The sequence below is a fragment of the Bufo bufo genome, chromosome 3 (assembly GCF_905171765.1).
Source record: "Bufo bufo chromosome 3, aBufBuf1.1, whole genome shotgun sequence".
In the NCBI taxonomy this organism is placed as follows: domain Eukaryota; kingdom Metazoa; phylum Chordata; class Amphibia; order Anura; family Bufonidae; genus Bufo; species Bufo bufo.
Genome location: NC_053391.1, coordinates 515,462,914 through 515,487,086, shown reverse-complemented (window position 1 = coordinate 515,487,086; position 24,173 = coordinate 515,462,914). Strand labels below are relative to the sequence as shown.

The 24,173-nt window shown below is 41.9% G+C and overlaps 1 protein-coding gene across 9 annotated transcripts in view; it reads right to left on the bottom strand.

Annotated features, from left to right (window-relative positions):
- The window catches only part of DACH1 (dachshund family transcription factor 1), a 395,668-nt gene that overhangs the window by 191,912 nt on the left and 179,583 nt on the right, over positions 1 to 24,173 (bottom strand). For all 9 annotated transcript variants that reach the window (XM_040425367.1, XM_040425366.1, XM_040425368.1 and 6 more), the window contains exon 3: positions 10,832 to 10,993. In XM_040425367.1, the coding sequence (XP_040281301.1) occupies positions 10,832 to 10,993 (162 nt within the window). The remainder of the gene's footprint in view (positions 1 to 10,831; positions 10,994 to 24,173) is intronic.

The following is a 24,173-nucleotide window of genomic DNA, read 5'->3' as shown; positions in this document are numbered from 1 at the left end:
AGGAACACTCAATAGCGATGATCTGCCTGTGTAAAAGTGCTACCGATTAAGCTTGTTAATTGGGCTATCACAATTTTCATGCAGGCTTGTGTGGGAATAAATGATCGCAGTTGTGATTGTTCATCCTCATACAGAGGGGATGATTACTGCTAGTAAATGCAGCTGTACTGCAGTTGAATGACAGGGAAAAATTGGAGATGAATGGTTCATTCCCATCATTGCTCTGTGTGTTGGAACATATAAATGGGAATAAGTAGGCTAAACTACAAACAAATGTGTTTCTTGGGACGGCAGGTATCATGAAGCCGGCAAGTACACAGAAAGTGAAGGTGTACTGAAGGGTGTCTCACCAGTGTGCAGTACACCTTTTACTAGGTAAAATTCACTAGGTGTTTTAATATTAAGTTCTATACGCACCAAAATGTAACTGTATGTCATTGGTGCAGTGTAAATGTATAGACCAGGCTAACGTGTTGAGCCTCTCCTGGTCATTTCAAACCTCAGATGAAATTTTCAATAGCAACCGTGACAACTGAGGGGTTAGACAGACGAGGGGATTCTCTCCGTCCTCTTACTGGATCACGCCCTGTGAAATTGCTGGGCTCTGATCAGATGCTATGAAAGCCTAGGGCCTAATGAAGGGCCTTCTGGCAGATACCCCAGACCTTAACCCCTTCAGGAGCCCCACTGTACCTGTAAAGCACAAGTCTGGGATGTAAGAATGGCGCCTGCTTGCACAGCTTGCGAGCAGAGCAGGCGCCATAGCTGCCGGGTTTCTGCTGTTTTAAACAGCAGACACCCGGAGTTGATTTCTGCAATCAGCAATAACCATGGCATCTGAGGCTGCTTTCCCCCTGGAGCGCTGCGCACCGGGGTATGAGTGGCTTCCCCATGCGGGGATCAGGAAAGCCATTCAGTCTCTCTGTAATAAACAAAAAAGACCAAACAGGCCAAGCACTAAGAAACACCTAAATCACAGGAGTACAATTATAATTTTTTTAAATCACCTGATGCAAGGAGAGGTGGCAGAAAAAGCATCCTCCAGAGACCACATAATTTACAAATGGAGATGAATATGGAAAGGTTTATATATAAAAATGCATGGTCTGGACTACATACACTGGGAGGCTACAAATAGTGCCAGGAATAAATAGTAATAACTGTGTCCAGACCAGAGTATAAAAAACTAATACCAATATTCAAACTCACCCATTTGGGATTGTGGTCAATGGTGAGCGCGACCCCAGTCTCTCTGTAATAGCCTGGGTCTCTCTGAAGGGTTCCAGGCTATTACAGCTGCAGTTTATACGGTGGCCTGCAGGAAGCAGGGCTCCATAATAACAAAGCGAACCGCCCATACACTGCAATGACAAATTCATAGCAGTCTAAAGAAGAACCAATCTGAAGATTGCAAATGCATATTAAAGTTTTTAAAAATAAAATATAAAAATTCTAATCACTCTGCTTTCCAAATAATAAAGTCTGTACTATTAACATATACACGTGAGCGCTGTAACGCAAAAGAATCAAAATGGCCAATAGATAATTTTTTCATTGCTTCACCTCAAACAAAGAAATTGAATAGAAAGTGATCAAAAAGTTATGCACACCCCAAAATGGCATTTTTAAAAAGTACAGATCACCCTGCAAAAAATGAGCTCTCACACAACTCCATAAACCTAACTGTAAAAAAGTTATGAGGGTCAGAATATGGCAAAGCAAAAATCAAATTTTTTTAAAGTTTTTTTTTAAAGGGAGTCTTTCACGCGGATTCACCCTACTAACCTAATAACAGTGTTATGTCCACGGCATCCCCCCTATTAAAACGGTGCTTACCGTTTATTCCTTGCTAGCATCGTTGTGGAGAAAAACACTTTTAATTTGCATGCAAATGAGTCTGTGAAGGTGCCCATGGGCGGTGTTACAACGGCCGGTGCCCACGCCCCTGGGTCATTTTCATACGAAGGCACTCCCCCTCCGCCGCGTCTGCCCGCCCTTAGTCTCTGTTCTAACCTCCCTCCTCCCGTCCGTAATCCCGCACATGCGCCGATGAACGCAATATCGGCGCGTGCACATTGAATGAGCACTGTCGGGCCGGGGCATCGCAGTTTAGCGTGCGCATGCGCGGGATTACGGACGGGAGGAGGGAGGTTAGAACAGAGACTAAGGGCGGGCAGACGTGGCGGAGGGGGAGTGCCTTTGTATGAAAATGACCCAGGGGCCTGGGCACCGGCCGTTGTAACACCGCCCATGGGCACCTTCACAGACTCATTTGCATGCGGATTAAAAGTGTTTTTCTCCACAACGATGCTAGCAAGGAACTAACGGTAAGCACCGTTTTAATAGGGGGGATGCCGTGGACATAACACTGTTATTAGGTTAATAGGGTGAATCTGCGTGAAAGACTCCCTTTAAGTATTAAACTATACAACTGTGGTATCTCCCGCACCCACCCAGAAAATGAAGGTAAAAGGTTAGTTTTACAGCATAGGTAATGCCATAAAACAAAACCCAAAAAACTGTGGAAGAATTGCATTTTTTCTTCCAATTCCACCCCATTTGGAATGCATCTCCAGCTTTCACTACATCATACACAATATTAAATGGTGTCATTAGAAAGTGCAAAGTGTCCCGCAAAAAACAAGCACTCATACAGCTATGTAAATGGAAAAATAAAAAAAGTTATGTTTCCGGGAATGTCAGGAGTAAAAAAAAAAAAAATGGAAACGCAAAACTGGAAAATGGCCCAGTCCTGAAGCGGTTAAACTCAGTCTGAACAAATTGCTTTTAGCCTTTACCTTTCCTATAAATGATCACCTCTCTTTTGCTTCATGCACATGACCGTATGTATTTTGCCGTCCGCAAAAAGTGCATTCCGTATTTTGCGGAACGGAGCAGCTGGCCCCTGATAGAACACTACTATCCTTGTCTGTAATGCGGACAATAATAGGACATGTTCTATTTTTTGGCGGAACAGAAACACGGACATACGGAAACAGAATGAAGTTTTTTTTTTTCCGGACCCATTGAAATGAATAGTTCCGTATACAATCCTGCAGTAAAAACGGAACGGACAAGGAAATGTTATACGTCCGTGTGCATGAGCCCTTTTAGAGGGGAAAAACAAATGACTTTGCCACAATTGCACCTTCAAGAACATTTATGCCTTCACTAAACCAAGTGTCTATTTGCCCCTATTATTAAAATATTACATTCACTTTCTTCTTCACCTCCTCCTTTCCTTCTACACAAATATAGCAATTTATATTAATGTTCAGGAAAATTGTGTGTATGCCATGAACAGCATTGTCTTATCAATAATATGGCCCATCTCGAGCAACCTGTCACAAGAAACTACTTGATATAAAGAAGAGATTGCAGACATCTCAGCAATCAATATTAGGATGGCAACAGTATGGAAGATTCAGCTACTGCATATCATTTTGTCAGCATCTATTTCAATGGCCAAATGAAGCATTAATTCAAATCATAAATCTATGGTGATTTAAATCTAGGAATGAGCACCTGCCTGCTTTAATGATTTATTTTGTACATTTCAGTAAGCAGGAGATTTGTCCATATGAACTGACAGGTCACCTTCAGATGCCAGCCGCAGACTGTTTATCACCAAGCAGACTAACATCTCATCTTAGCAAGTAAATATTAAACTAAAAGAATCCAATTGATTCTGGGTGAGGGGGATAAGGCGTCACGGCCATATTTTATTTTCCTCTCAGGCCATTAATGCTTTATTTTTCTAAATCCCATGTTTTATTTCCCATCTTCCCCCCAGAAAGGTAATGTCGGTAGAAGCATCTGAACTCAAGGTTATCATTTTAAATTGGAATGTAGGAGATAAAATAATTACCTATTTGCATCTTTGGCTGCCTGCGACTCCCTCTACATTTTGACCTTTGTAATTCGCCAGTAACAAGTTCACTTATTTCAGCATATATCGGCATAGAAGGAACCTCGCCACTTCTGAAGAATAAGGGTCTATTAAAGAGGCCGTGAGGTGTCTCATATTGGCACCTCACCAGCTTTATCAAATCAGCCCAAATATGCAAAAAAAACTGCAATCCTAACAGTTTTAGGGCTCATGTACACCACCGTGTGCTGGCCGGGCCCGTGCTGCAGACCGCAAATTGCGGTTTGCAATGCACGGGCACCAACCGTGGGGCAGCTGCATGCGGATCGCGGACCCATTCAGTTGACCCCATCCGACGGTCCGCACAGCAAAAAAAGTTGTGCATGCACGGCCATAAACACCACAGAAGCACTCCATAGCGCTTCCGTGGGGCTCCGATCCGTGTTTCCGCACTGCATCTCCAGGTTTGCAGACCCATTCAAGCAAAAGGGTCCGCATCCGTGATGCAGGGTGCACGCGGCCGATGCCCCGTGTATTGCGGGGCAACGGCCCTGTGCATGAGCCCTTAGGCTGCTTTCACATCTGCGTTGGAAGCTCCGTAAAATAGTGGAGAGAGAATTCCAGCATGCAAACGGATCCCATTATAGTCAACATGGTCTGTTAGGCTCCGTTTGCTTCAGTTTTGTTCTGAATCTGGCACTTCTGTTAATTTAGCTCTTCTGTCCCTATAACAGCAGAAGAGCAGAAATACTAAGCGCAGATGTGAAAGCGGCTTCACAGTCAGGTCAAAACTGTGGGGGGAATTTATCATGAGGGGAACATTTGAAGTCAGTTTTGCTTCAGTCTGTGTTGGAGTACTTGATACCACATTTATCAAATGGCTCATGTTGTTTGATAAATTTGTCTTATCCTTAAAGGGGTATTCCCATCTGCAAGATCATATTTGAGAAGTTTACACTAATGCCATAGATCATTTTTGCAATTTGCTTGTATTATTTAAAATGCACCAATTTTGATAAATTCCCTTCCCTCTTACCCCATTGTTGACATGTGGCAACCCATAGATACGGCCGCTGCGCTACGGCTATATCTATGGGCCGCGCTTGCGCAGACTGCTCTTACTTTTCACCCAGACGGCTGGTCATTCCCACAAGAGCGCGCACGGTGCCGCGCATGCGCATTTCTTCTTTCTTCACGGCTACGTCTGATACAGAGCCAAGCATGCTCTGTATGCAGCACGGCCGTAAGAGCAGCAGAGAGAGGACGTGACCTGGAGACCCGGAGCACCAACAGCCTATGTAAGTGGCTGCAGCACATAAATACCTGATCCACTAAACCACCAACAATTTTATATGCTATAACAATCAAAGGGGTAGAACTCTATAGAGTGGAGGGAGGTTGGGCACAACAATATGTAGGAAAATGGACCCTGGGGACAATAATATTCTGGAAAATGGACCCTGGGGAGACTAATAGGCAGTAAAATTGACCCCGGGGACAACAATATGCAGTGAAATGACCGTTGGGGGACAACAATATGCAGTGAAATGGACCCTGGGGACAAGAATATGCAGGGAATTGGCTGCTAGGGGACAAGAACATGCAGTGAAATGGCCGCTGGGGACAACAATATGATGTGAAATGGCCGCCGGGGGACAAGAATACGCAGTGAAATGGACACTGGGGACAACAATATGCAGGGAATTGGCCACTGGGGACAACAATATGCAGTGAAATGGGCGCTGGGGACAATTCAATGGAATGGAGGGACACTAGGGACAATTCTATGGAATAGAGTGACGCTGGGGGAGGACAATATGCAGTGAAATGGACGCTGGGGGCAATATGCAGGCAAATGGGCACTGGAGACAACAATATGCAGTGAAATAGGCGCTGGGGACAATTCTATGGAATGGAGAGACGCTGGGGGAGGACAATATGCAGTGAAATGGCCACTGGGGACAACAATATGCAGTGAAATAGGCGCTGGGGACAATTCTATGGAATGGAGAGACGCTGGGGGAGGACAATATGCAGTGAAATGGCCACTGGGGACAACAATATGCAGTGAAATAGGCGCTGGGGACAATTCTATGGAATGGAGGGACGCTGGGGGAGGACAATATGCAGTGAAATGGCCACTGGGGACAACAATATGCAAGGAAATGGATGCTGGGGACAATTATATGGAATGGAGGGACGCTGGGGACAATTCTATGGAATGGAGACACGCTGGGGGAGGGTGGACACTATGGAATGGTGGGACGCTGGGGGAGGACACTATGGAATGGAGGGAAGCTGGGGACAATTCTATGGAATGGAGGGACGCTGGGGACAATTCTATGGAATGAAGTGACGCTGGGGGGGACATTATGAAATGGCGGGATGCTGTGGACAAGAATATGCAGTGAAATGGCCGCTGGAGACAATAATATGCAATGAAATGGGCGCAGGGGACAATTCTATGGAATGGGTGATGCTGGGGGAGAACACTATGGAATGCAGGGAAGTTGGGGACAAATCTATGAAATGGAGGGACGCTGGGGACAATTCTATGGAATGTAGTGATGCTGGGGGGGGCACTATGGAATGGCGGGACACTGGGGGAGGACACTATGGAATGGCAAGAATATGCAGTGAAATGCAAAAGTCATATTGCTGGCGGAAAAGGGGAATAGACAGGTTTAGCAGAGCTGTTTATGAAGCTGTTCAGACACAGTGCTAATGGGAGATAGAAATATACAGATATAGCAGTTCCCCCACAGTGCTGGTGCGAGAGAGAAATAGACAGATGTAGCAGAACTGTATAAAAAGCTGTTCAGCCACAGTGCTAATGGTGGAAGGGGGTAATAGACAGATTTAGCAGAGCTGTATATGCGGCGGTTCAGCCTCAGTGCTCGTGGGAGAGAGAAACAGACAGATGAAGCAGAGCTGTATATGAAGCTGTCCAGACACAGTACTAGTGGGGTAGTGGAAGACAGATGTAGCAGAGCTGTATATGAAGTGATTCAAACACAGTGCTGGTATTGTTGAGTGGAAGTCAGATGTAGCAGAGCTGTATATAGAGCGGTTCAGGGAAGACCGATGTAGCAAAGCTTTATATGAGGAGGCAGTTCCCCCACAGTGCTGGCAGGAGAGAGAAATAGACAGATGAAGCAGAGCTGTATATGAAGCTGTTCAGACACAGTACTAGTGGGGGAGTGCAAGACAGATGTAGCATAGCTATATATGAGGCAGTTCAGCCTCAGTGCTGTGGGAGAGAGAAATAGACAGATGAAGCAGAGATGTATATGGAGCTGTTCAGACACAGTACTAGTGGGGGAATGGAAGACAGATGTAGCAGAGCTGTATATGAAGCTTTTCAGACACAGTGCTAGTGGGGGAATGGAAGACAGATGTAGCAGAGCTATATATGAGGCAGTTCAGCCTCAGTGCTGTGGGAGAGAGAAATAGACAGATGAAGCAGAGATGTATATGAAGCTGTTCAGACACAGTACTAGTGGGGGAATGGAAGACAGATGTAGCAGAGCTGTATATGAAGCTTTTCAGACACAGTGCTAGTGGGGGAGTGGAATAAAGATGTAGCAAAGCCGTATAGGAAGCCATTCAGCCAAAGTGATATTAGGGGACTGGTAAAGACAGATGTAGCTGAGCTGTATATGCATCGATACAGATACATGGACTAAGGTTTATACAAAACTGTAGTACAGCTGTAATGGAAACAAATCTGCATCAGTGCTGGTGAGTGGGAGTTGGTCATGTTTTATGGGAGTCAAAAGCACAGATTATAAGCTAACATGCTTTTGGGCTAATGTATAATATGGAATTATTGTTTTTGCTACACAAAATGGGTTTGTAAAATATAACACTAAGATTTTGTGTGTAAAACTGTATTAGAATGCAGGACAGCCACGTGTTACTGTCTTAGCTCACTTCCCATGGCTCTCTGAGTAATGATTCCCTAGCAGGAGGGATCGGCTTCACAGACATTGCAGGCTGCCAGACTGATGACTCATACTATCCATATGAACGAGCACTCAGTGTGATGTCATAAGGGGGCGTTGCCGGCCTTCACTCAAACTGCCTAAGCCCGCCCAGCCTTAGAAGCAGGAAACCAGGAAGTGAACAGCAGAGCTAGCAGCAGGTAAGGATGAATTAGCAAGATGGGAAAACCCCTTTAAGGCCTTATTCACACGTCCGTTGTTTCTTTCCTGATCTGTTCCGTTTTTTGCGGAACAGATCTGGACCAGATCTGGACCCATTCATTTTCAATGGGTCCTGAAAAAAAATCAGACATTGAGCTGTCCGTTTTTTTTCAGGACCCATTGAAAATGAATGGGTCCAGATCTGGTCCAGATCTGTTCCGCAAAAAACGGAACAGATCAGGAAAGAAACAACGGACGTGTGAATAAGGCCTTAACCTAACACTTCTGTCAAGAGAAGCTACTCCAGTTTTCCTACTCTACCCTCCTCCTGGAGTGAGATTGTGAATTTTTTGTGGCTTTTTTAAAAAAAAGTCTCAATGAGAAATCTGGAGTGAAACTCAGTAACATAGCTAACCACACTCACTTTTCCACCCACATTACAAAACTGGAGTGAGTGGTGTAAAAATGCAAAAAGTCACAAAATTTTGCGCAATCGCTTAAATTCTGCACAAGCAAGTTCAAAAAGTCACAAAAGCCCTATTTTTGCGACTTTTTGACACCAGAATTACGGAGTGACAGTATTTTAAATCAGGGCCTGTGTGTTTTATTAAGAAACTGGCCATTAGAGCACCCAAAAAACAGGGACTATTGTTTGCCATCTTAGGCGGCTTTCACACTAGCGGTTTTTGTGGATCCGTCATGGATCAGCGAAAACGCTTCTGTTACAATAATACAATCTCATGCATCCGTCATGAACGGATCTGGTTGTATTATGTCTTATCTAGACACGGATCCGTCATGAACACTATTGAAAGTCAATGGGGACGGATCCGTTTTCTATTCTGTCAGAGAAAAAGGGTACATCCCCACTGACTTACATTGTGTGTGAGGATGGATCCATCTTGTTCCGCACCACACTGCGGACAGAAAAACGCTGCTTGCAGCGTTATTCTGTCCGCGACGAGAGCGCAACCAAACGGAACAGAATGCATTTTATTGCATTCCGTTTCGTTCAGTTCAGTCCCCATTGACAATGAATGGGGACAAAACTGAAGCGTTTTCTTCTGCTATCGAGATCCTATCAAACATCTCAATAGCGAAATTGAAAACGCTAGTGTGAAAGTAGCCTTAGTGGCAAAGAAGAAAACACATTAATCTTTTTGTTTTGTTCCATTACCATAGCCATGTTCCTCTGCTTGCAAATCTGTTGTAAGAATAAAAGGATATTTCAAAGTGTAAAATCATGAATGGGGTTTTTGTCCCTTTCTTTTTTAAATGATGTGAAATAAAAAATATGGTAAGTCAGTACCTACTTTATTATTCCTTGACGCTCCCCTCCCTACAAATCACCACTGGTCTACTCTTTCCAGTACTTTTTGATAATCAGGAAATGCCCATTCAGCCTATTATTGGCCATAGCGGTGGCCCGCCTTAACCAATGATTGGCTGAGAGGGAATGCTGAGAGGGATCAGGAAGCAGAAAGACCATGAATCACAGGAACTGGAAGATGTTTTTGTAAAATTGTAAATGGCTGGACAAAGAGTGAACAAAAAGGCTCTGTTCAGACTACAGCCATGGCTTCAGTTCATAATGGAGCCATGAAACTTGGATGGATCTGTTTTCAAAATGGATATGATTCCCAATGTATCCTGGTGTATCCCAATGACTTAGGGTCCATAGGTTTCTACTGGGGTTCTGGTATTTTTTATGGCTGCAGATTACGCTATAATAGCCATAAAAATACAGCAACTAACCATAGTATAAATACAGCCTAAATCTGATTATGACAGGAAGTGGAAATATTGTTTATCATTATATCATACATTGATCATTTGATTTAGTAACTAGTGAAAGACCAACTTTAAAGGGAACCTGTCATCTGGATTTTGGGTATAGAGCTGAGGACATGGGCTGCTAGATCGCCGCTAGTACATCCGCAATATCCATTCCCCATAGCTCTGTGTGCTTTTTATGTATATGTAAATGAGGCTACTAACATTTCTGGAGCCCAGCCACGCCCACTGTGAAAGAGCCCAGCACCACCCCGCATACTCCAAATCTCCTCCTTGCTCCCTGACGTCACAAAGCTAGAGCGCCGTAATCTCGCAATGCGCGAGCTAGCGCATGCGCAGTGTCGGCATAGTGTTCCTTCCCTGTGCTGGCATCAGTCTCAGGGAACAAACTGCGCATGCGCTAGCTTACGCATTGCGAGATTACGAAGCTCTAGCTTTGTGACGTCGGGTAGCAAGGAGGAGATTCGGAGGATGCGGGGCGGTGCTGGGCTCCTTCACAGTGGGCGTGGCTGGGCTCAGAGTCAGAGAACGCTGGACTCATCTCTCAAGCATGGAGGAGACAGGACCTCATCTAAGGTTAATTTACATATCTATAAAATCATTTTTTCGACACAATAAAAGCACACAGAGCTATGGGGACTGGATATTGCGGAAGTGCTAGCGGCCATCTAGCAGCGCATGTCCTCAGATCTATACCCAAAATCCAGGTGACAGGTTCCCTTTAAAGCTATAAAAATGTTAATATAGAGCAGCCGTTATCATATACTAATAAGATTTAGTCCACATTAAACTAATACAAACAATTAAATCATATACACTAGAGTGAAACATTCTAAAAGGTACTGGAGATTATGTTCATCATATTTCTTACCAGTGTTTCATTTGAATCTTAATTTGTGATTTGAACATTTTTTTCTGTAAGCAGTTATACTTGCAAAATCCCAATATCAATCATTTCAGTGCGGGTCACTATAAAAATCTGCAATAATCTATCTGTGATTTTAAAAAGTTGACTGATGCTTACCAACACTTGAACTGAGATCGCCATTGTCAGAGTCTGCACCGTGCTGTGTATTGCTGCTGTGGTAGTTGCTCATAGCTTCCAACTTGATTTTCTTAACCTTCATTGCTTCAGCTATTGCCGCATTGGTAGCAGCCGCAGCTGCTGCGGCCGCTGCTGTCAGACCTGGGAAAGATTAAGGAACGTATTAGGATTCAACTATATGTGTTTAGGCATTGCAAGCATGGGCATAATGATTAACTGAACATTCAGAAGAGTGATGCTAAACTTGAGCTAGTTCCCACATCTAAAAATGGCAGTTTTTTTTTTCCAATGGACTGTGGGCTGTCTGTTTCTCTTGCACACCAATTTACTTGAACAGGCATGTCTTGATGAAGATCAGACCGAAAAAGTGCATGCTGATTTTTTTTCTCTGTTTGGACCGATGGAAAATTGGACATGTGAACTGACCCACTGTCTATAATAGGTCTCTGACCTTTCTAGACTTGGACAGCACAAGGACATGAACATTGCGTCTCTGAATAAGCCTTTAGGTAAGCATAGAAAATTAAATATCCTACTAAAGCAGATTCTGCCATGGTTGAGAAAACCATTTTTAGGTTAGTTCAGCTCTCCCACAGTGACAATTAAATTTCTGTTGCATTAATACACCTAACCAGTTCTTTAGCAGGTGATCAGGCCAATGAATAGTCATACCAGATGGCGTTTTTGTGTTAAAAATTAAAACTCAGAATACATGACTGATTCAGTAATATACAGAACTCTGCTTTATGCCACTCACTTTTATGTGGCTGGTAATAAATATTAAGTTCCATATAATATTTTTACAGGCCTCTTGTGTGAGTGATCTGTCAATCATGGTAGGAAATGGCGAGCACTCATTCTTGCAGGAGCTTTAACGAATATATTTGTGCATAATAGATAGAGGATTTCATTTGATAAACTGAAGGCAAAAAAGATACAAGAAAATTTGAGTGAGCACAATAGATTGAGCACAATCATTTCAAATTAATACACTTTTTGGTCTATTCATTCTTTTTCAAGGTATTTCAAAAACTGAGCTAACATTAGGTACTGTACAAGGATAGGTCACCAATATCAGATTGGTGGGGATCTTACTTCCAGCAACCCCACTGATCAGCTGTTCAAAGTTGACCTGCTCACTGTCCCCATTGTAGTGGTGATGTAGTGTAATTACAGCTTCATCTCCAATAGGGAAGCTGTAACTACACGGCAACAACACTACAATGTAGATGGCATAGAGGTAAACACTTGAGATGACGCAGTCCTCACAAGAACACTTCAAACAGCTGATTGATGGAGGTGCCAGGAGAGACCCCAATGATCTAACATTAATAACCTATCCGGAGGACAGGTCATCAAAATCATGAAACCAGATAACCCCCTTATGAAGTATAAAGGCAATCACTTTTTAAACTGAAGGCTGTTAAAAAATCAGCTAATTTCTATGGGTCCAGTTATGGAAAACTCTGGCAAAATATGTAATAGAAGGTGAAATGAATGTAATGTACTACACAGGTAGGCTGTATTCCTTCAAGAGAGAGAGGGAGACAATCTTTGTTTTTGTTTTTTATCTCACCCCCAATACTTAATTCACAGTTACACTGTTCAGCACTGCTGTATAAACTGCACACTGATAGGGGAGAATGAGCTCTTCTTTTCCATGTGTGCTGTGTAAGGGAGACATCAAAGTAGCTAATCTCTACCCACTCTGGAACTGAGCTCAGGAACTTGACAATTAGAGATGAAGCCTGCAGAGGGGAAATGCCGATAATGCAGGTACAAATCATAATGTACAATGGTCAAAAACACTGAAAATCACCTGAAATAACTGTCACACTTTAAACAGTGACTTTAATAAAATTTAATGATTGTGACATGTAACAGTGCAGCAAGTCCATGGGGAAAGTGGAGAAAAGTATGGGCGTGGTAGTGGTGGCCGAGATAGTAGTAGTCGTCCATAATGGCTGTCCTAATTCCAAAGCTCCCTCAGGCCACACCTTGAGCTTTCTAGGAACTCCTGCCAGATGGCAACTGGGTTTCTCTTGATGTTCTGAGGTTTAAGGGTGCGAGGCAGGACTCCCTCGTGATTTAAGTTGTGCAAAAGTAGACCAAAAGGGTGCACCTTAACAATAAGAACTAAAATTCTCACAGCGGGGTGCAGATCCTCCAATTATTAGCTAATATGTGGTAAAAGAATGGTGAGTGCCCATGGCAACATATTCTTTCCATCAGCAGTAATGTATGTTGCTATATAAGAGCTGTCTGTCCTTAACACCAATACTTCACTTTGGTCCCACAATACATTCTCTACTTCTTTCTCTCTCAGAGGTTGATGGCAGTTGAATAGCATATAAGGATGAAGCTTTTTTACAGCAGATCTCACTTCTGCACACATACAACTGCTTCCCTTCCCACAATCTGTTTTGACCTGACTCACTTGCTCCTAACTCAGGGATGGGGGAGGGGCAGCCCCTTCCTGCTGAGTAGGGCATAAAAACTAAATGGTATCCCCATTTCAGCTCTTCGATAACAAACATCACATAGAAATAGAGTATTAAAATTAATGATGGATATTAACCCATTAGTAGCAAATTAACTCATTTGTTGGGGTATTTCAATAATGGAAATAGTAAAACTGGTAGGGAAGCTCAAAAAATATTTAAGAAGAGAATAACAGAAGATGCCCATAAAATAACACAATGTAATTTCCTTATTTAATTTTGGTGAGAACCAACTGCCATTCAGTTTAGCTATACTCAGTCTATATACATTATATAGACTAAGCTAATATAGAGAGAGAGTTTCCAGCACCTCCCCTTAATTACTTCAACCGACAAAAATAAGACTTGTGAAAAGGGACTGTCCAAGCAAAACATTGTGTAACAATTAGTGTGTGTGTCAATCAACAGGTTTGACCTTGGGCTAAACATGGTAGTTCCCTGGTATTCAATCTCTAACCTCTATACAGGGATCTGGACTTCACTACATGGAAGCCACCATGCCACACCCTCCTGAAATAGTCCCGGTGTGGTTGAACGCTGACCCATGGGGGTTAGGGACACCAGTACGGAGCACAGAGGGGTCAGGCAAACTCATAGTCAGTAACAGGTTGAGGTCAAGGCAGGAAGAGTTCATGTGAATAAGTGAAACAGGCCTGAGGTCAGGGCAGGCAAAGGAGAATCAATATGGTAATAAAGTGCAGGTCAGGACAGGAACAAGAGGGTCAGAGTCGGAAATCGGGAATAGGTCAAAACATGGGCAGACTGCCTTAAATACTGACAGGTGTCCAGCCATTTGTTTGTAAAGTCTATGGTGTGTGTGCACGCACTGGCCCTTTAAGAGCCAAGGAGCGCCTGCTCGCTGTACGGGACAAGAGAGGAGTACTAGAAAACAGACGCAGGCTGAGGCTTGCAACAGGAAATACAGGACTCAGATGGCTGGCTCTGGCCCAGTGAGACCTGGCCACCAAGTTAAGGCAGCAGCAGCACCAAAGTGAGTGAACCACTGCCCGTGCCCGCCTGGATGGGCAAAACAGTGCCATGCATGAAATGCCGACACAGCACCTAGCCTTTATTATACAATATATTAATATACATTAATGCAATATATAGGAAGATATGCTCATGAATGTAATTGCTTTTTGGTAATAGTGTTTATACATACTTTGTACCTGTTTTTAGAGGAAATAAATTATATTTTGTGTTAAAAAAAAAAAAAATACCCAACAATAATTTGTAGAAAATTGTTAGCAACCTAAATACAAAAAAAAGGAAAGTCAGACATGTGGCATGTGGCAATAATACGCAGTCTTGGTTACAAACCATCTGATAGGCAGATGGCATAAAACTGATTCTACAGCTGAAATGTAGTGGCGTGTCGTTAAAAAACCTTGTTTGTATTCTAAGTGCTACCAGAGCCATATTGATATACACAATACATCATGGCGTTATTGCAGCAGTCTTGTTAGTTTCAAGCATAAATGCTCAATTGTTTTAATCCCTGAGGAGATCATTCTATGAGTCAAAATGAACACCAACATGGACATCAGCAACTAGAAGCTGGCTTTACCTCCTCATCACCTCTACAGGATCTATCTTATAGCATTTTAAATTACAGGAAACATTAAAATGTAAATTGATCTTTGGAGAACCTAAACTTATATATTAGGAAATTACATGAACAGCAATTCTCACATTTTAATTTCTCACAGCTTCCCTGTCAAGCCATCATCCTGTTGTTGGACTCCCTGACAATGGTTGGGTTTTCAGTGCCCTCTAACAACGCTTTTTAGCAAAGGGACAGTATTGCATTTCTGGAAGTGAATACAATAAAGACCGCATATTAGATAATTGATCTTTCTTAGATGTATTAGTTTAAACAGACACTGTTGCTTCCATAAACTTTGCAACATCAAAGTACAAGTGAATATAAGATACTTTCTAACTGTAATATATATCTAATGCCTCATTCCTTCTCCTTCTCCTGCCTCCTGCACTTATCATTCACTTTCAATTAATGACTAAAATCTGTCCTGAGAGCTGAGACTGAGGAATGAGGTTACATGCTAACCAGCAAAGTCAATAGAGAGGGAGGGGAAGAGTAAGCAGCTGAAGAGAAAGAGAGAAAGAGACAAAAAAAAGTATGAAAGACACAGACAGAAAGACACTGCTAATGACTCTAGTAAAATTTCTATGTCACCCCAGTGCCGGATTCAAAGTCACACTGCTCATTAATGTACTCCTTGCGACTGAAGCTTATAAGAGTGTGATATAGATAGGGAAGCATAATCTCCTCTTCTCTATGTGTGCTGTGTATGGGAGACAATATAGCAGCTAGTCTCTAGCCTTCCTGGAGCTGAGCTCATAGAAAACTAACAAGATAGAGATGGAGCTTACAGAGGGAAAAACTGATGATAAAGGACATATGGCATTTAATGAATGACCCAAAATAATTTCAGTGCTAAAGTGCTAGCTGAATCAACAAGTATGCTTTCATCTACAGTTTAAGTCTATGAATGTTTCAGTAATAATTCTCTGAAGCTGATATTATTTAAAACCAGAGAAATTGCAGATCCTTTTTATTATGTAAAGAAGGAATACTAATGGATCTTTCGCAAATTACGCAATCATATTATTGTTACAATTACCTATTTAAAACATGAATCCAAGTTATTTGAATCATAACAATTATTAAAGTTACTGCCCACTAAGGACATACGGCAATTATGAAGGGCCTGGTCCAATGCACACCTCAATGGGGAGCCACTACATATACCAGATCTTACTTTGGGGATTAGCGCCGTCATGGATTACATGGCTGTCTATTCACTTTAATAGGTGCTATATAGGTCTACAATTTATCCACAGAAGTATAGAAATGCTAACAGTTTTTTTTCCAGGGGTTCCAGCAGTTGGACTCCTACAAATAGCTTATGTTATAAGACTTATTGTGAAAAAAGATTGAAAAAAACAAGCAAAGGTAGCAGAACTGAATTTATTATATAACATTTTGGACTGAGGATGCATTAGTGAATTGTAAAGCAATAGCTTTAGCTGCAGTCCTACATAAAACCAAACACTTTGCTATGTAAGGAATCATGACAACTTCATCTTTGGTACATATGACATACTCAACTTTGCTACATCTGCAGTCTGCAAATCTGAAATAGTTATGTAAAACATAGAGGAGGTTTGTTATATAAAGAACAAGAACAGGTTGGATCCAGAGGAAAATTAAAGCAGACAGACCGCCAAGGCGTATCAAAACCTGACATTTTAATTACTAATGAGAAAAAGTGCCAATGAATCATCTCAATATTTTCTGTTGAAAGCACACACTTCCAGCACATACAGAAAAAGCCATGACTGTACAACCTCTCACATGATCTAGCCAGGTAATCGTCGGGAGCATTATACATGAGTTTAGACTTTACTAGCCCCTTAAATTTGGGTATGTCATCATTTAGACATTTCTCATAAACTATGACAGAGCAGAAAGGATGCACAATGCAATTAGCAGATAACTATCTTTTACATGTAATATATCAGTTTATGTATACAGTATACAATTAACACATATAGCAATAAATAGTCAGATCACCCCTTTCTACAGAGTTCCACATCTGGTGCACAAGAGACTAGAGAGCAAGTCTAGAATCCCAAAAAAGTCCAGTGCTCAGTGGGAAACCATAAAAACTCCAAACTTTAACCCAAATACTAAAAAGTACAAGAAAATACTCAGGGCCTGTCACCCTTGTAGCTGGTCTACATGTTTCAGACTAATGCAACAACTCATGGCTACTATACTTTTAATATATATGGTGGTTTTTCTTCAGCTGTGTATATATATATATATATATATATGAGCAGTGTATATATATATATATATATATATATATATAATATATATATATATATATATTATTATTTACATATATTAGAACTAATATGTCTTTTTGTGGAAAAGTGTAACAATTGGATGAATAGCAAGGTTAATTTCTACTATAATACAGTGATTCAGTGATTTTGTTCAAATTACATTGACTTTATTAAGCCCACAGGAATATCAGTGTCTGACAGGGGTTTCTTGGGTCCTCTAGTCTAGAGTAATAAGGACCCACCCTACATTTATCCAGAATGTATGTGCATCCACTTTTTAATAATGTTTATTATCACTGTACACTCAAGGCATATCCTCAATAATAGGTTAACCTAATTGGTTGTTTGTGAGTCATATTAAAAGAAATAGACCCTAGTGGCAAGTCATTGGCTCCAAAGTCAGCATAAAATCTTCTACTGCACCTATGGGGCCCCTAATTATATCAGAGTCTGTGCAAACCAAAGGATCCTCTGTTACTCTGGTGAACCAGTCTGACTCTAACTAATTATTTGGATACTATACAAACACTAATTTTCTAATAGAGATGAAGAGCTACTTTTCACTGGTACAATTTGTCATGGTATTGCAGCGTGTAGCTGGTCTTTTTTATTTATGGACGAGATTCTGGTTTGGATTAAGCTACGTTCACATCTCTGGCACGTAAATCTGGTAGTCTGTTCCTGCAGAGGAACAGACTAATGGTGTTACCATATCCAGCATAGTTGCTCACTACCACACACCGCTGGATCCCCATTCACTATAATGAGGATTCAGCGGAACAGACTACCAGATTTACGTGCCAGAAATAATGGGGGTCATTTACTATCCAAAAATACGCCTATATTAGGCGTATTTCTGGCACAGATTATTTGTGCCACAATCTGTGGCTATTTCCCGCTCACAACAGGTCTAAAAAAGTGGGCGTGGTGTGGGAGGGGAAGGCGTCCCATCCCATTCATGATTTTTTACGCCTGTTTTAGGCGTAGAAAATGGTCTACATGTAAACCAGCAAGGAAGCTGGCTTACAGTTAAACTGGCGCAGGATACGCCGAAGTTATGTAGAGGTCGACACCTCCTCATAACTTCTGCGGATCCACAGTCAGCTATAGGGGTTATTAAGAATGGCGTCTAAAACGCTGGTCTTAATAATTGACCCCCAATATCTTTAGTCATGTTGAAAAACTCACATGGTGGCTTTCCCCAACAGGTGGGACCAGAGAGACATTTTCCTGGAGGAGGTGTCACAGGGCGCCGGCAACGCGATCTTCCTGTGCTGCGCCGCTGGCGTCCTGCCTCTCTCCCTGAGCGGCGATGCACACGGCGTCCCCGTCTCCCAGGTAGCAGGGGGCAGAGTGGACCCGACCGCACTCCTGCTGTCTGTGCGGTCGGCGTCCTCCGTTCCCCTGGCAACAGTATCAGGCTGAGCACCGAGCTGGCCACTCGGTGCTCAGCTTCTGTGAGCGGGTCATGTGACGTGGCCACGTCACATGACCTTAGTCTTTCACTATTTATACAGGCAGCCTGCTGGCCACAGGTTGCCTGCGATTTTGGTCCTGTGCCTAACTGCTACTACTCAGTGCTTCTGCTACTCTGGATTTTGACCCTTGGCTTTTGTTCCTGACCCGACCTCGCCTGCCCTTGTGTACTTACGTGACCTCCAGGTTTGACACTCGGCTTGTACTCTGACCCGTCCTTGCTATTCCTTGTGTACTGACGTGACATCCTTGTTTCACCCTAGGTATGTTTGTTTACCGTCCTTTACCCGACCATATTACTACCGCTTTATAAACAGGAGAAGTCCGACATATTGACATTCACTATGGCTTCTTTATCAGCAGACAAGGGTTGTTTTATCGACTGCCCTATAACCACAACACAGGCTGCCAAAAACAGCTGCTCACAGTTTGCACGGATTTACAATGAAAGAAAATTCCCTTCGAAGATGCACATTTATTATTGAGGCACTCTCCCTTGTAAAGAACTCCAATAATAAGTAGACATAAGGGAATTGCTGTTTATGCAACCCCATGGTATATATTAGTATAGGTTCATCTCCATTTAATTACTTTTCTCTCCTATAGTGAGATTCTCTATACTTACACTACATAATTAGAGAATGCCCAGTAGTACAGTGAACATGTTCATGCCACACAGTTAGCAGAGGTGATTAGAATTATAATATCCAGTTTATAATTCAGTAGCTCAGGAAAGCATTTCTGTGATTTGATATACCTGTGACTAGGCCAGATTCTATAAGCAGTACATAGCCTTGTACTAGGTTATATATGTCTTTGTTAACCAGTGATCCTGCTGCTCCGCTTTTCATAATGTGAGGAACAGGTTGGTAGATGGAAGTTTGCTAGACTTAGGTTGTTTTTGTTGCCATTTTCTGTAATTACAGTTTTAGCAGCTGTGTTTTTTGGTGTTTTTTTTATATAAAAATATCAGCTCAATGTTAGCTGGTCTACGGGAGATATGAAATGCAGGACATTTGTTTGCTGCTACTGTCATTTTTGTTCATTAGGTGACATTTTTGTCTTTCTGGCTTCTTTCAAAAAATGCGGCATGGTGGAGCTCTTGGTGTTTTTCCAGACGTTTTCACACCAACTTCTCTACAGGGGAAAAGAATGCCAAGATGAAAAGGTGATTAAACCCACTGGGAGAGATTTATCCAACTGGGATAAAGTAGAACTGGCTTAGCTGCCCGTAGCAACCAATCAGATTCCACCTTTCCTTTTTCACAGCTCCTTTACACCAGTTTGATAAATCTCCCCCACTGTTTGTAAAAAAAAATGCCATAAAAATGCCACAAAAGATACAAAAATGCTCTAAAAAATAGCATGCAGTTATTCAGGTTTTTTTTTTACAGCCCCCCTAAAAAATGCCAGTGCAAAGTTGTGTATAGTACCCTAAAAGGGGTTATCCCACAAATTTAAGACTGGTTTAACTCTTTTTTGGATGACTTTTTTTTTCCCCTTTTTGTGGGTATACTACATGAAGCACCTGTGTCTCAGAGAATTCATCCCCTGCATAGAAAGTAGTATCACACACATGGCCCCAGAGATACATCTGGTATGTAATGTCCCCACAGTTTCCTTCTCCATTGCCCAGAGCTGGGTGTCAGTAATCTTCGGCACTCCAGCTGCTGTGAAACTACAACTCCCAGCATACACAGGTACTCAGCTGTTCTTATAACTCCCACAGAAATGAAAGAAGGACTCTTGTTGTAGTTTCAGAATAGCTGGAGTGTCGAAGGTTGCTGATCCCTGGCCTAGAGAGATATAGCTGTATATTTCTAAGAATTTTGCAGTAGTGATGGATGAATGAATGAAAGGTGTCCGGCTCACTTCATCTATGCCAGCAGTGAGAGGACTGAAGGGAGCAGGGAACCTACTGAGAAGATTAGTCTACTTCTGAATTCAGGAGAAGGTGGGCCAGAAGGATAGACACAGGGGGCACTACCAAAGAGGAAAATGTATATAAAAAACAACATTTATATTGCATGTATATTGCAATAATGCTTTATTTAAAATGCCCTATTCATTGCAGAATAATACTTTTTTAGGGGATAACCCATTTAACAGTTTTACTACATACAACAAGAGTGCATTCTCAGAGAACACGCCGTCTAGTACATTATTCATTTAATGTGTAACCTTGTGAAGGATCATAAATTGTTACTTTATCTAATCAAAGCAGACTTAATAATGCAGAAGGGCAAAGGTTTAATTTTGTGAAGTATTATTTTACACTGGCTTTAGTAAAAAACTACAAGGGGAAAGGCAAGAAAACCAGTAATAAATGATCCTTTATAGCCTGGGGCATTGGCCTAGTTAATAAACTTTCATTGAAGGTTTCTTTCAACTGTTCCGGACAATGAAGTAAAAAAAAAAAAAATAATCTTAAATTACAGCCATGTGTGAGTTTTAATGCTCTCATTCCTTTTATCTCCACCTCCACAGTTTAGGGGGAAAAAAGATAAATGAGATATGTAATTGATTCTCCCTGAATGAAAAGCTTTGTCTAGAAAAACACAGTAAAATTATATATTTGCAATAGCCCAGACTAAACTAGATTTACAATGGTGTTATGCTGTTCTATCACGGTCATGTTCCTAAACTTACTGAAGGCAGCTACAATGTAGTAACAGAAAGCTCAAAGGCATTTTATAGTAAGTGCTCTAAGGAACCTCTGTCAGTAAATCCATTTGCATTAGGCTACTTTCACACTGGCGTTTTGGTTTCCGTTTGTGAGATCTGCTCAGGGATCTCACAAGCGGTCCGAAACGGATCAGTTTTGCCCTAATGCATTCTGAATGGATAAGGATCCGCTCAGAATGCATCAGTTTGCCTCCGTTTCGCCTCGATTCTACTCTGGGGGCAGACACTAAAACGCTGCTTGCAACATTTTGGTGTCCGCCTGATGATGCGGAGGCAAACGGATCCGTCCTGACACACAATGTAAGTCAATGGGGACGGATCAGTTTTCACTGACACAATATGGCACAATAGAAAACGGATCCACCCCCCATTGACTTTCAATGGTGTTCAAGACGGATCTGTTTTGGCAATGTTAAAGATAATACAAACAGATCCGTTCTGAACGGATGCATGCGGTTGTATTATCGGTGCGGATCCGTCTTTGCAGATCCATAATGGATCCGCTCCAAACGCGAGTGTGAAAGTAGCCTTAGGCTAGGTCTACACGACGACATTTGTCGCACGACAGATAGGGCACAACTACACTGCAACATTTGTCACATGACATTTTGTTACACCAATGTCGCGCGACAATTTTTATAATGGCAGTCTATGCTGTCGCACTGCGAGATGCTGCGACGCGACAGTCGCAGAAAAATCAATCTCGAAGTCGCAGCATGTCGCATGTTGCAGTGCGACACCATAGACTATCATTATAAAAATTGTGCCGCGACATTAATGAATGAGCGGTGTGCTCGTTCATCAGGTCATTGGTGGCCCATTTAGATGGACAGATTCACGAATGGTCGTTCCCGATAACCTGCCAGAAAATAGGGCAGTGTAAATCCAACTTTACAGTCCCCACACAAATGAATTTGGCTGTGGTGTTTTTGTACCAGTAAATAAAGAGCATTCAGAAAGTCCTGCAACATTTTATGTTTCAGCCTAAAAAAAAATCGCTTTTCCTTGTCAATTTGCACACAGAGAGCATCTGTATTTTGCAAACTTGCAATTTGTGGACCACAAAAAGGATACAGTTGTGTGCATGGGACCTAAGATCACATTTCCTATAACAATGCTGGGAATACACTTTAAAGTGGCTCCAACAGGTTGACCTTGGGTACAGCCCCATGAAGCAGGTCCGCAGCAGATTCACAGTGTATCTGGCTGAAATCTGCAAAGGCAAAATATGCACCAAATCATGTGGATTTTGGTGTGAAAGCATTGAATATCTGCCACTGATTTCTTTAGACTTATCTTTTGCGCCATTAGATGATGGCTATAATAATTAAAAATATATATATATATTTTAGGAAAATCTGTGAAAATTATGAAAAAAATGTAATATTTTTCCTTTCCTATCCATTTTTTTTTCTATCACAAAAGATTTCAAGACAAAACATTTCTAAAACCTTTACCGTACACTTGTACCCCAAAAATGGACTCTATTTATGTAATTTATCTACTGGCTGGGCCTGCCGCAAGATTTAAAAAAACTGGAGCGTATTTTGGATTTTGGTGGCCTATTTTACTATTGCTGCTTCTATGGCACCATACTGCCAGAAAAATCTTGTATAGCACCAAAACAAAGCCCGACCAAACTGACCTTTTTATGTTGTCAGAATGAAGATGAACTTCTTATAATATGCAGGCCTATTGATGCATCTGAAAAATAGGCCTGGTAAGGAGGGGGGATAAACACTCCGGTAATGAAGTGGTTAATATCTGATCAGTGAGGGTCTGACACTCTGCACCCCCACCAATCAGCTGTTCACTGCAGTACTCTCAGACTTTCCTCATTAGTGAATAGTGCTCACTACAGTACCCCCCAAAAGTGATAATGCTCCCCAAGAGTGCCCCCGATAGTAGCAATGTCCTCCATACTGAGCCCAATAATTATAATAATGCCTCCACAGTACCCCAGTAGTAACAATTCCACCATAGGGCCCCCAATAGAAATAAAGCCCCCTATAATGTCCTCAGCAGCAGGGTAGCCAATCATCCAGAAATTTCTGGACAGTCCATAAAAATAGGCAACTTTTTCTTCTGTGTCCTTTAAAAAAATAGAAGTGTCCGAGAATTCTTTTCAGACTGGTGGTTCTTGAGTAGATTATTTTGGCGTTAATTACCATCATTTTCCAGCTCCCGGTAAATGCTGGTAATGAATCCTTATCGGTATATTGACCTGTAGATGTGGATCACTACAATCTTACGATTCATTATGTTTTTACAATCTGTCTGTAAAAAATGTTAGGTGTCCGTGATTTTGGGATAAATTGTCCAGAAAAAAGAAAAATTCTGGTTGGCAACCCTGCTCAGCAGTAACAAAGCCCCTTTGTAAGGCACCCCTTCAGAGCCCCCAGTAGTAATAAGGTTGATCTATAAGGCACCCCTATAGAGTACCTAGTAGTTATAATGCCCCCTATAGTGTCTCCAATATTTCAAAGGTCCCTTGTAGTAGCTCCATGTATTTATAATGCCCTCTGTAGTAGCCTCAGTGTTTATAAAGCTGCTAGTATTGCCCCCAATATTTATAAAGCCTCTCCTGCAGTTATAATATTCCCCTGTAGTTCCCCTGTAATATAATGCCCTCTGTAGGGACAGTACATATAATGCCCCTATAGTGCCCATATGTATAATGCCCCTCTAGTATTTCAGCCTGTATTATAATGCTCTCTCTGTAGTGCCTCCTGTATTATAATGACCCCTTTACTGCTCTGACCTGTATAATAATCTCCCCGAAG